Source organism: Cannabis sativa, chromosome 4, assembly GCF_029168945.1.
Source record: "Cannabis sativa cultivar Pink pepper isolate KNU-18-1 chromosome 4, ASM2916894v1, whole genome shotgun sequence".
Lineage (NCBI taxonomy): Eukaryota > Viridiplantae > Streptophyta > Magnoliopsida > Rosales > Cannabaceae > Cannabis > Cannabis sativa.
In genome coordinates, this window is record NC_083604.1 from 3126093 (window position 1) to 3139940 (window position 13848).

At 26.1% G+C, this 13848-nt stretch overlaps 2 protein-coding genes and 1 non-coding gene across 3 annotated transcripts; 1 reads left to right on the plus strand and 2 right to left on the minus strand.

The window, feature by feature from the left end:
• Positions 1–59: 59 nt before the first annotated feature.
• On the minus strand, positions 60–1928 carry LOC115712401 (uncharacterized). Its single transcript, XM_030640670.2, has 2 exons — positions 1442–1928; positions 60–580 (listed from the first exon to the last, which is right to left on the minus strand). The coding sequence occupies exons 1-2, from the start codon at positions 1775–1777 to the stop codon at positions 389–391; spliced, it is 528 nt and encodes a 175-aa protein (XP_030496530.2). The 5' UTR covers positions 1778–1928; the 3' UTR covers positions 60–388.
• Positions 1929–2404: 476 nt separating this feature from the next.
• On the minus strand, positions 2405–5182 carry LOC115714908 (uncharacterized). Its single transcript, XM_061113172.1, has 4 exons — positions 4531–5182; positions 4241–4451; positions 2793–3353; positions 2405–2676 (listed from the first exon to the last, which is right to left on the minus strand). The coding sequence occupies exons 1-4, from the start codon at positions 5093–5095 to the stop codon at positions 2574–2576; spliced, it is 1440 nt and encodes a 479-aa protein (XP_060969155.1). The 5' UTR covers positions 5096–5182; the 3' UTR covers positions 2405–2573.
• A 66-nt stretch (positions 5183–5248) lies between these two features.
• Positions 5249–5322, plus strand: TRNAV-AAC (transfer RNA valine (anticodon AAC)). The gene has a single exon. It is a non-coding gene; the product is annotated as a tRNA-Val (tRNA).
• The last annotated feature ends 8526 nt before the right edge of the window (positions 5323–13848 follow it).

Genomic DNA, 13848 nt, shown 5'->3' on the forward strand with positions numbered 1-13848 from the left:
TGGATTGGATGTTGATCACCCATTAGCAATTTATACAACAGTATATTTAGTGAGTTACATTACATAGTTGATCTTTTTTTTTGAGTGTAGCGTAATGGTATTTTACAATCATTTAATAGCTTAATAGCTTCAAGGTCCTAATTTACTAGGAGTAGTATATTATTAGTCTCTTACCTAGCAATCACAATACATAGAGTTGGGTCACTAATTAACCTAAGTAACCTAACATTCTACTCTTTCCACAAATTTTATAACATTTTTTCTTCTTGTTTGAATATTTCCTCATAATGGGCACAACACAAGGCAATAATAGAATTTGGTGGGAGAGTAAGAATGTAGATGTGAAGTGATATTAAATGAATAAAAAAGAGTAATTAATTTTGTAGAGTTAGGTATTTTGATATTTGGATAGGAGAGTGGTCTTAAATTGTTGCCATGATAGGGCTTTTTGAATGTAGTGAATATTAGATGGGTCAAAAGGACCTTTAATTCTGTCTATGGACTTTATCACAGCTCTGGCTGGAACTATGCTCTTTGATGGGTCTGCTGATGTACTGTAGCTTAAGCATGAAGAGAATCCCTGTCAAATTTCATTTAGAAAAATAAAAACTATGTAAAAATGGTTAAATTAAAAGTTAATAAAATAGCTTTGTAGAATAATTACAATTCATGTTTCTAAAAATTGATTCTTTGTTCTGGAAGAAGTGTATATGATATGCAAAATAAGTGTATTTGATATGCAAAATAATTTCTTAAATAATATCAAAAGTTATGAATATATATAATTCTTTAAAAAATAATTTACGGTATAAATATGTTAATTTAACTCTTGCTTGTACATAAATATTTAAATTTAATTTTTGAAAGGTAAAAATACTTAACTTATTTCCAGAACTTTCACAAGTATAAATTAATAACCACGTACCAGTTTTTGATTGGTTTAAATCATTAAATTTTTTATTTTTATTTAAAAATTAATTAAAATATACTAATAAAAAAATGATACGTATATAATGACTGAACATTTAACGGTCATTTACTTATAGAAATTTCAGTATTATAACTTAAGTATTATTACAGTTAAAAATTAAACTTATATTTATTTAAGAATTAAATTTAATTATTTACATCGACTTGTTTCAAAATATGTCTACAATTGTGACAATTTTCAAAATTAAAAAAAAAACTTTTTAAAAAAGAGTCATAAATTGTTTCAAGATATACAAAATGAGAATAACAGCTTTGAATTTTGAAAAGAATCAATTTTTAGAAACATGAATTCTAATTATATGTTTATAAATTAAAATTTTTGAATTTTGAAAAAATGACAATTAAAGTGATACATGCAAAGATGATATTTAGTTTAGTGGAAAGAGAATAGAGAGAAGAGTAATATAAATATAAATAAATATAGTATGAAAGAAAAAGTAGTACAAGTGACCTTAAAGATAAGGATTTGGATTTCTTGGCCATCGAGCAAAATTTGTAGAAGAAGTGCTTCATCTCTAACATTTTGACTATACAATTCCAACATTGCAATTTCTTCATGATAACCATATTCTTCTTCTTCTTCATCATCATCATCATCTTCATTAAATCTCTGTACTCTTCTTCTGGCAGAAGCATAAAGCTTAGTACTATTTATTACTTCTCTAAACTTTGTATTAATACTACTAGTGCCACTGGCTATGGCTATGGCTCTACCTGAAAAAACACAGGGCACTAACAAAGGGGTTGTTGTTGGACTTGAAATCCAATTTCCCAAATGAGTTAACATAATTAAGTTAATGGGGTTTGAAATTTGAATAAGAATAACATACAAAAAAAATGACTATTTGTTGTTGTGAGAAGAAGTTGAAACTTTTGGTTTTGGTAAGATAAGGTTAAGGATGTCCTGTCCATCATCCCAATCCAACACTTGGGGTCTAAATGTAAATACTTGTACTTATCATTTTTTTTTTATTTCTTTTTTAATGTGACATCCCATGTACTATTTAGTGAGATATTTCTTTGGAACAAATGCAATTAATATGGTGATTTTGCAAAATTGCACAATACCAACAAATTTTATTTTTTTTTCTTTTGAAAGGACTTTAATTAAGATAACAAATTAACTATTAGAGTTAAATGAACACTAATAAAATTTTACACATAATTAGGAGTCAAATTTTAAACAAAATAAAATATTTGAGAGGAGTTTGGATAGAGAAGTTTTTTTTTTGAAAAGGAGTTTGGATAGAGAAGTTGTTGAAGGAATTTCAGCAATTGCAGAAGAGAATCTTGTGCATAACCAAGGAATTTAACTTTAGGGTATTTTTCACTTTTATTTTCTGTAAAGGAATGTAATTTGCAGTTTGTAATATGGATTAGAGATTGTAAATTACATTCTTAACTTTGAAAGATATATCATCAAATATTTTTCTAGAAATAATTATATTTATATATAAAAAAGAAAAAAAATTGAAGATCATAGTCACTAATAAACATACAAATTTACCTATTACCTAAGTCTAATCCAAGATCAGATATACAAAAATGTAGGTAACAAAACTCTTAGCTAAAATCTTTCACACTCACATTCCACTAACTAAGCTCTTTTCCTTTGAATCAATGGAAGATTTTTGTGTATATTTAGATATCACATCATTAAGCACAGCCTTTTCCCTGACCTTAAGCCTGCATTAATATCAATCAAACACAATAATTGTGTTAAACATTAACAACAAACAGAAAAAACAGTTGATCCCATTTGATAGCATTCATCAAAATCAATGTTATCAATAATATAATACCTCTTGGCAGATCCTGGAATGGCTTCTTTTGTTTTCACAACCTGTTTTTTCTTAGAAGCTTTTTCTCCTTTAGCTTTTGCAGCTAGTTTTTTCTTAGGACCAGCCTTCCCTTCTTTCCCTAGTTTAGCAAGTAGTTTTTTCTCAAGTGCTCGAATTGTTTCCACTTCTGAAGAAACTGAATTGTCATCAGTTCGGGACTCAGATTCCGTTCCTTCTTCAAACTTATCACTAGAATTGTTCTCTAAAGCATTAACCAAGTTCAAATTCTCCATACCATCTTCCAATTCTGACATAAGAAGCTCGTTGCCAACATCTTCGGTTTCAACATAAGAACTCTTCTCCCATTCATTCGGGGAAGAGTCATTTGTATCGGTATCAGAATCTGCAATTTGGACCTCTCCCAAACTTTCAGCCTTAACTTTAAGTGGAGGAACACCATAAGTGTTGCTAGAAGATTGTGTAAGAGAAGAATCTGATGTTTTCGAGTTTATTATCTCACATTTTATTTGCTTCTGAACTTTGCCAAAACTTACATTTTGTTTTGAAAACAATTGTACAAACCTGTCCAAGTAAAATGAACACCATTATGATCAATGACTACACAGAACACATTCAAAAACTGGTTTAGTACTGGAATCTATATAAAACTTAATGTAAAGAATAGCAAAATAGCCAAATTTTGATTGTTGGCTTACTCCATAGAACTAAGAAGAAGAAGAAGATAGAAGTAGAAACATAAAGAATAGAGAGAATTGAGTCGTAAGAAATTCATATATTCTTCATTAATTGGTAAAGTGAGCCATAACTCTTATTAACAAGTCACCACTCTTCACACATTAACAACCAAATATCTTCTTACACCAATAAACCACTAAACTAAAGAGTAACACACATTATGCAATATAAAGCAAATAGCAATGCTCTTAAGGAGAAATATTGGTGTCTAACACTTGTATATATCATATCGTTGATGTAATTAAGTATCGGGTCTCATTTCGCGTAATTTAATTTAGAGTAAATAAAATTTTTGCCCCTGAACTATAACCTTTGTAGAGTTTTGTCCCTTGAACTTTTCTCTGTTACAAAAATTTCTCCCAAACTATGCAAATCGTTACAATTATTCCCTTCTAGTTACATTCTGCTCATTTTTTAAGCTACCTAAAATTCAGTATATTAGCACTAAACATACCGACAGTAGTTTTAAAAATGCACCTATATACTCTTATAATTTATCATGAGACTGCTATTTATGTATTTATATGTTGTCTAGATTCTTTATCTGGCCTAAATCAACTTTATAATGCTCCATTAACAAATTGCTTAAATAAATGACTAGAATGCAACTGCAAGGAGATAATTGCAACGATTTTTATAGTTTGAAGAAAAAAATTTCAATGGACAAAAATTCAGAAGCAAAACTCTATAAGGTAATATCAAAATGTACCAACCTAATAGCATCTCCTTGAGACTTGAAATCAACAAAAGCAAATCCCTTGCAAATAGGGTCTCTAGTCTTCTTGTTTCCAGAAACCATAGCATTTATACAAATCATACCAGGAACCCCCTTAAAAGCAGAACTCAAATCTCTATGAACATTCTTCTTTTTAGGAAGGTTAGAAACCCTCACTCTAATTCCATTTGGAGGAATCTCATTATTACCTACAAAAATTCCCAGAAACACAAATTCAGAAATTAGAATAAAAATTGAAACTTTAACACAAATAATCAACAAACAAACCTTTCTTCTTCTGTTCTTCATCTTTCTTCAAATCAGAATTTGGGTTTGTATCCTTCTTGAGCTTATTCAAATTAGCAGCCTGAGCCACTCTAGCTTGCTCCAATTCCTCAAGCAATTTATCTTCAATGGAAGTATCATAAACCTTCTCAACACCAAACCCACGTGGCTTATTCTCCAACCACTTGTTCATCTTCTCCAATGGCAATATAATGCTTCCATCATCATCTTCTTCTTCTTCATCATTAATATCAATATCATCATCATCATCATCATCAAAACCTTCCATTTCCAAGAACTCGACTCCTTGCTTACCCTGCTTCTTCTTCGATGAAAATAGTCTCGACCCAGTTCGTCTCCGGCCATTAACAGATGAAAACTTCAGATGGGTAGAGAAATAACACAGCCCATTTGAAAAAGGTGAAGAGGGATTCTTCCAGTTTGAAAGGAAATGGTTCAGGTGAGTTTTGTGTGGGAAGAACAAGAAAGAAGAAGCTGTGGTAGTGGTGGTAGTAGTAGTAGTACTCTGAATTGTGAGAAGAGAATTCAAATTTCCGGCATTAACCATTGTTTCTCACACAAGAAAAACTCCCACTGAGCTATATTATCAACGAGAGAGGATTGGGAGAATTATCAAAACCCGAGGAGAGATTGAATAAGAATTTCTAACATTTATTTTGTTGTTTTTATTAAAAATATATAAGCTTGATAATCATCAAATGGTGTCGTGGTGTAGTTGGTTATCACGTCAGTCTAACACACTGAAGGTCTCCGGTTCGAACCCGGGCGACGCCATTTCTATTTCTTTTGATAATTTCCTCGGTAAGTTTGATAAATACCATTTCATAATTTATTTTTTTAAATTTTTGTCAAATTGTAGTGTGTTCCATTTCCATGATTAAAAATTTATTACATGAGAGGAAGAAGGCAATTCAAGAAATTATTGTATATACATTTGAAATTCACCATTATTATCTTAAACTAATTTTGTTTTTGAAGTTGTTTTGTAACCATTCTATCATTTTTGTAGTGATTATGAAGTTCTCTATCAATCATTAATATGCAAACAAACTCTCAAGTCTAATTTTTTATTAATTGACTTTAGTGAATCATTCTCACTTTCTCTAAACCATGAATTATCAAAACACATCAAAATCAAATCTACAAAATTCAAGTAGTACAAAATGTTTTCTAGAATTGAAAAATTAGCTATGTGATGGTTTTTACTTCTTACCTTGATATTTGTTATCAGCAATTTCCTTTAAAGTAATTCATGATTTTTTTCCTTCTTTTGCTAGATACATAGATTTTTCTGCATTTGTAGGATGATTAAAACAATTTTCGAATTTAGATTGTTTCTTATTCATTGATCTGTTCCTCTTTCTTTTCTTTGCTTTCAACAGAGTGATCACAGTTTTCGCCATAAGTATTGCATGACTATCATTAATAGGAAACTCTCCAGATGTTTCTGGTAATGGCAGTAAAGCTGGCTCACCCAATTTCTCGAGCATTGCTATTAGGCACTTTAAGGTGTCCAACACCATACTGATGTGACGCATTGTGATTGATTAACGATTTCCTATAATGTGTGAGACCCAATATTAAATTGCACCAATAACAGTATGTCACTTTTGTGTTAGACACCATAAGTTCTCTTTAACATTTCTCTAATTTCTCAGGCTTAAGAGAATTTGATTTAGAGGGATTTTGATTTTTTCGTGGTTTTGACCTTAGATGGGAAAATTTGTTTTAAGAGTCCTATTGGAGTACCCCATTAAATGTCTTTGCATTATTTTTCTCAATTCTAATTGTACAGTTGAATACACTGAGGAATTTGTTCACATCTACAAACCAAAAAGTTGTTTAGTTAATATACAGAATCTGTAAACAAAATGCTAAAAACTAAACCAACTAATCATGAGTGAATGTGAATTCACTATTTCAACGGTTCATGTTATAATGCAGTAAACATCTCTAGCCATATCTTATCACTACTAAGAAAATAAATGAAATTCTCATCTTTAAGCTCATTTATAAAGAATAAACAACATTTGAATTCAAAGCAACACACACAATGAATCAATCTTTAAAATCTTAATAGGGTTTGAACTCCTATTACTCAATCAAATTTGAATAAAACTCAAACTCAAAACATACCTTTGGCAAGAAAACAGAGAAGGGTTTTGAGAAACACCCAAAGACTCCCCAACAAAAGTCAATTTTTGACCAAAGAATGCAGCCAAAGAAGACACAGAAACCTCCCAACCAGTCAAAACCGCTAGCTTCCCCAAGTGCTCAACCTTCAATAAATGCTTGACATTGGAAGAAGAGGATGACCCTCCTCTGTTGCCTATATTCTAACCTGTAAATGGGGATTTCTAGTCTTTGAGGAATTTTAACGAACAGTTGCTGAGTTGGCAATTTTGGATTGCAGTTTCTAAGGGTTCCACCATTGGTTGTACAAGGTTTTCATCATGATATAAAAAGTTTCAAGCTTTATTTTACACATAATATAAAATTTCATAAAATCAGCTTTAGCAAAATGATAATGATTTCAGATATATGAATAGAAAATTGTATCAACTCCAAAATGAAACCTAAACAAGGTTGAAGTGCTTTGGCGCCAAGCCAAGCCAACAGAGGAAAAACGAGAGAATAATGTAAAACGACAAGTGTTTGAATCTTCTCCACCGAATGGGCTTTTAGCTAGCCCAAAGCCGGCCTACTCAGCCCATTTTCGGCTTGGATTGGGTTGTCGGCCCAATAATAATAATAAAAGAAAAACCGAGAATTACGTCGTATACCCACTTTATTTTATTTGTTTTTATTTTTATTTCTATTTTCATATTCTTTAAGATATACTTACTTTTAAAGATGATATTCTCATTAAACCCCGTAAGTTAATGCAAATTATATGGTGGACTTAAATAGTGAGAGTATATTAAACAATTCACTAAAAAGTGAATATATTTTAAAAAAATATAATATAAAATTATTTTTGATTAATGAAAAAAAAAAATATATTTTTCAACTTATCGCTTTCATGAGCAAGCATTATGGGACTGACTCATCCTGTTATTTTACAACAAAGTACTATGGAAGCTCTATATAACTAGACCAACTTAATTGAAAGTACTTCCATCAAAAAAAATAAACTTAATTTAAAGTACAGAGGAATTATTTGATGGAGTAGACAAAATAAGAAATGTTTCGTTAAAATATTATATTTATAGAACACTAATTAAAAAACTGAATAACATTCAATGGTTCAAAGGGACGAGCCTAAAAATGTTAGGCAGAAAACTGCACAAATTTTATTAGGAAATAATCAAATAATAACAAACCGTGTCGATAACAAAGATGAGTCTCAAAGCTCGGAAAAAGAAAAAAAAACCCAATAAAGGAAATTTTATACCATAAGGTGAAATTTTTATTTTTTTTACTTTATTATTGTGGGGTAGAATATTTTTCAAAAATATTATGTTTTTTTTTTCTTTTAAAAATACTGTATAAGTTTTATACTGTCTACTATATTAAGTTTTCAAGGTTGTTTTTAAGTTAGTTCTGTTTTAATTATTTTATTTTGTTGCTTTACGGTTGTTTTATAAATGAGTTTTTATACCGTATATTAAAATTTTTAATTTTTTACTTTATTATTGTGGGGTATAATTTTTTTCAAAAATATTGTATTTTTTTTTTTCAAAAAAAATATTGTATAAGTTTTATACAATGTACTATATTAAGTTTTCACGGTTGTTCCACGATTGTTTTTTAGTTGTTCTACTGTTGTTTTCATTGTTCTATTTTGTTGCTTTACGGTTGTTTTATAAAAATACAGTATTTTTGTAAAAAATTCTATGTGACAGTAAAATTATAAACTTTTATCCAAAATTTAATATTTTTATAAAAACTTCAAAATAAAATCCTGAAATAGACACAAAAGTCACAAAAATTGCCCAAAGCTAAACAAAACAAGAAAAACAACAAAACCAAAAACAGTTATAAAACCCAAATAGCACTAAGAAAAACTAAAGGCATTCTATGGTCATAGGCTTATGTTGTTCATAGATAAGTATTACACTAGAACTTCTATTTAAGAATTCTCTATTTAAGAATAACCTCTAATTTATTATGAAAAAATAAGTCCTAATTTGGATCAGTTATAAATAAGAATAACCTTTAAATTGTAATTAGTTATATGTTTTCTAAGTCTCGTATTAACAAAACATACATTTATATAAGAATCATTATATTTTAATAAAATATATATATATTGTAAATTTATTTACGTAAAATTATTAATTTTATTCTAAATTGTAATACATATATAAACATTATATTTACTTAAAAATAATTCTATTATGATATAGTATTAATGATTGTTTATTGTTATTATTATTACATTGGTATTTTTTGTATTTTGATGCTTTTTTCTAGTGTTAACTATAATAACTTCTCAATTATAATATAATTTGTTATGTCGTAAATGTATTCTTGAATAGATGTTCAACTGAAATAGTAACTAAGCTTCAATTATTTTTATTTATTTTTCACAAAACTCTTAGTTTTTTTTAATTGATTCTTTATTTTTTGATAAAAAAGCTAACACGAATTGTTATCTATTGTTTCATATTAAAAAGAATCAAGAAACATTTACATTAAAACTTTTTATGGAAATATCACATTTAAAAATAAAAAGAAAATTGTAATTTTGATTATTGAAATTAATGTGAAGAAAAGAAAGAATGGGCCATAGATATGTAAGTACTGGGCCTGATAGAAGGGGCTGTGAAAATGAAATTTTTGGGGAATGTGGCATTATTAGGTATATGGATCTTTCTCCCTATTCTCCCTCTACAATCTTATTATTTCAATAAATAATAATAATAATAATAATAATAATAATAATAATAATAATAAAAGTGATTGACAGTTGAGTTGAAATTGTAAAATTATACACCAAATTAATATGTAACAATTTAGTCAATATTGAACGGCACAATTTAAGTCTTCACCCCATATAAACAAGTCTTCTCTCTCAAAATATATTTTTCCTTAGAAAGTTTTAGATTTCATCTTATGATAATTTAGACTTTATATTATAAAATAGTACAAAATAATAATTTTAACTTAATTTAAGTTAAAATAAAACTTAATAACAACATAAATTTAAAATATTATTATATTTTTTTAAATGTATTCATGTTATAAATTGACTTTTAAGTTAATTATATTAAAAATAAATTGATTAAAATTGAGCCTCGGGTACTATATAACATTTAAGAAAATATTAAGTCAAATTTATTAATAATAAAGCAGAAAATCTGATTAATAATTTTTATAAAATACAATATTTAAAATAATATTTAGAATATATAAATTATGAACAGTGTAAAAAATTTGTAGTAAATTTTTATATATAATCAAGTTAAAATAATTTAAATATAAACACAATGCTACTTAACATCTCTATGTGTAAATTTAAATATTCACTAATTTTCTAATGAGGTTAATATTATACCTCTATCATATTATCATGACAAGAATTATGAGATTTGATATCATTATAAATTTCATGTAAAATAACTAATCTAAAATGACATATATTATATTGAGGAGATTTTTTTTAACTATGTTTGGTTTCTAATTTTCTTAAAGCCTTTCTAATTTATGTTTATGATTTTATGAATTAATCATACATACACTTAATTAGTTTGAATAGAGGCTTTTCCATATTGTTTTTTATGTTTGTACTATTTTATAATTTCAATCAAATAATCAATAAAAATTCAGTTCATTGTTATAAAAAAAAATACCTATATTTATATGTAAATGTACATACATCATTTTCATAAGTGGATATATTTAAAAGTGGAGCGTCTCTTAAATAAATAAACCTACTTAGTTTTCTGTTTGGTAGGTGACACATTATTGTTTGATGTAATATGTATCTAGCATATAATACAGTATTTTACTTTATATATAGATATATAGATATATATATATATATATATATATATATATTTATAGATTATATAGATACAAATAGACCAGTCCATTAATCTCAGGGCAAGGCACTACTGCTTCTCTATTATTCCTTTTATATCCACTAAGTAAATTTATAAAGCTTATTTAATTTATTCCTATATATATACACTTAATATCAAACAAAATTCTGAGACTAGTGTTGTTTATTGTTTTTAGTTTGTCAACTATTTTTAATATCTTAATTAATTATTAATTATTATTTATACATACCCAAAAGTAAGGAAGAAACAACCCTAACAATAAACAAGCATTTTGTCATGACTTAAAACTATATATTAATATTGTTATTATTATATATTTAGAATATATGATTTATACATCTTATTTTTATTCTGTTTTTTTTAATACAAAAGGATATAAAATAATAATCAAATTAAAATTTTAAAATTTATTGATGAGAAGGTCATGTTTTGGAATCTTATATAACTAATTTTTTTATTATATATATACATAAAGATATAAAATAAGAATTAATATTATTTAGGGACTTGAGTATCACTAAATATTTAAAATGTTTTATATTATTAGTATGTTTGTTATAATTGTAAACATAAAAATAAATATAACTAATATTACCACATGTATACTAATCAATAATTATTATCATATATATTATAAAAAAAATTGAATTTTTTTTTTAATTATATATAAAAGTGTATGAAAAATGATAATAAGTTTTTTTACACATATTTTGTAATTAATTAAAATAATGTATACAAAATTGTAAAATGCCCAAAAAGGAACCCAGAAAGAAATTTTAGAATTAACATGTAATTTTTCATCAGCTAATTATATGCACTTCAAAAGTAAATGTAGCAATATTTTATAACATTAGATTTTTTTTTCTTTAATTTATTATTAAACAAAATCCACTCAATTAACTTTTAAACAGCTAGTAATTAAAGAAATATTAATTAAAACATATTAATAGCTAACTAGGTTTCATAATAGTCACCACAACATCTTACATAGGCTGCTGAAACCCTCACAAAAATTTCATCATTATTTGCACTAGCTAGGGTTTTATTAATTATTAGTTAATTTATTTTTTATTTTTATTTTTTGTTTTTTAAAAAATTGTTTAGACTTGTTTGTTGGGAAATTAACCTGTTTAATTAGACAAATTTCTATATCCATATATATAAAGTTAATTTGTTTGACATAAGTTTTATGTACTTATTAGAGAAGTTTAAGTTTTTTTAGTTATCGTTCCTATATTTTACTTTAAATGTGATTTTTAAAATTATGTTAAAAAAATGTATTTTGTTTTTGTAAAAGTTACTAATTGGATCATCTATTTTGTTAAACAATAAAATCAACTCTGTATTTTCCCAAATAGTACAAATATGATCGTAAACGGATTTTTTTTTGTTAAAATAAAACTTAATAATAATCCGATCTAGAAGTATTATAACAAAACTAGTTATATTTTTTGTATCTGTTCGTGTTAAAAATTGTTTTCAAATTGATTATATTAAAATTAAATTAAAAATTGAGCTCATAGTCTTATTTTTACAATTTTGTAAAATACAGATTCTATTATCATTTAACTAAATAAATGGTCAATCAACAATTTTTTCAAAACACAAGGTCCAAAATTTACCATTTTTAAAATTGTAAACGTATTTTTTTAATTTATTAATATTAATATTATTATTATTTGGTTTATAAAAAAAAAGCTTAGACTTGTTTGTTGGGAAATTAACCTGTTTAATTAGACTATTTCAATATATATATATTTTTCAAAAGGTCCTTTTTTATGGGTCCTGTTAAATTATTTTCCTTTTTCTTTTTGGAAGTCTTAAGTTTTGATATAACACATACCAGAAGTTTAAGCTCATCTCTTAGTAAGACCAAATCTATGAATCAATTTCGTCTAAGTTCACCCAATATAATTGAGTCAAATTCAAACTTATTATTTAGTTCATCTATAACTCAAAAAGTTGAGTAAAATTTACTTGTAACAAAAGATAGAGAATAAAAATAAAGTACACCTTTTTCTTAATATCATTTTCTATTAATTGGGACAAGTAATAATGGCCAAATTTTGTAGCTAAGGGAAATCAAATTAATAATAGTGTTGAAAATGATATTCCCACTTTGTATTTTTAATTAAATGACATTACCACGAGTCACTAAAAATGAAATCTTAAAATCTCTAAAAAAAATATTTAAAATTTCGTATAATTGTACTTTTTTTAAAATAATCCCTATATATATTATCACACTCCAAAACAATTTTTTTATAAAAAAATAATAAAATTAAAGATTATAAAGAATACTCGCAATTCACATTCTTAAAGGAAAATTATTTTATATTCCGAATGAAGTCACCTCTTGAATTACGTAATGTTGTGAGATTTGTTGAACGATATACAATATTGCAAATTAGTTCTGAATCTGACAAACTTATAGTATCATGTAACTCGTCCGAGTGATATATATAACATTTTTTTATAAAAAAATTAAATAATTAATATGTAATAGAAAAATTATTAATTTACCCTAAAATATAAAATATTATTATTGCTTGGAAAGTATAATTACATATAATTTTTATAGTGTCCATGCATCATTTATAATAATTAAATATATGCATGTATAAATGCATGTTAGATAAATTGACCAATCTAATCATATCTTATAATAATTAACATGCAACTGTAATCTAATAAAGTGGTGTATCTCTCTGTCTCTAATTATAAAGAAAATTGCTAAAATACATCATTAAAACCTAATATCTTTTTCGGTATCATACAAATATCAGGTTTAATATAATTTAAGAACATAATTTTTTCAAAAATATCGCTAACCAATTGTAAAGTGTGACCTAAAATATTGTGCACCACTAATACTCAATAACAATTATTAATTAGAAAATATGTAACATGATTTTATAAATTGAGAGAGCAATATGTACACATAGATATATGTGTGGAGTAGTACTTTTCATAGTTCAAAGTGTTAAATCATGAGATAGAAAGAACTTTATATAGGAGTTCAAATAAATTAATAATGGAAATGAGATAAAAAGAGAAGAGAATGAGATATTGGGCTGCTTTAATTTATTATCATTACTACAATAAATATATTACACTATCCAATAATAATATGTTCACAAACTTTTTCTTTAGTTCAATGTGTTAAATCATACCCACGCTCCTCCAAAAGTTAGCAAGTTTTCATACATAAATAATTTTTTTATTTGTTACGAAAATAAAAATTAATTATTTTTTTTTACTTTTCAAGCTATATATATATAAATATTCAATT

Excerpts from the sequence above, each read along its gene's own strand:
- LOC115712401 (XM_030640670.2), bottom strand. The coding sequence starts at position 1,777 with ATGTTAACTCATTTGGGAAATTGGATTTCAAGTCCAACAACAACCCCT. Across the intron at positions 581-1,441 it reads TCCAAATCCTTATCTTTAAG|GGATTCTCTTCATGCTTAAG; the intron begins GTCACTTGTACT and ends GAAATTTGACAG.
- LOC115714908 (XM_061113172.1), bottom strand. The coding sequence starts at position 5,095 with ATGGTTAATGCCGGAAATTTGAATTCTCTTCTCACAATTCAGAGTACT. Across the intron at positions 4,452-4,530 it reads TGAAGAACAGAAGAAGAAAG|GTAATAATGAGATTCCTCCA; the intron begins GTTTGTTTGTTG and ends GAATTTTTGTAG. Across the intron at positions 3,354-4,240 it reads TCTCAAGGAGATGCTATTAG|GTTTGTACAATTGTTTTCAA; the intron begins GTTGGTACATTT and ends TTACTTGGACAG.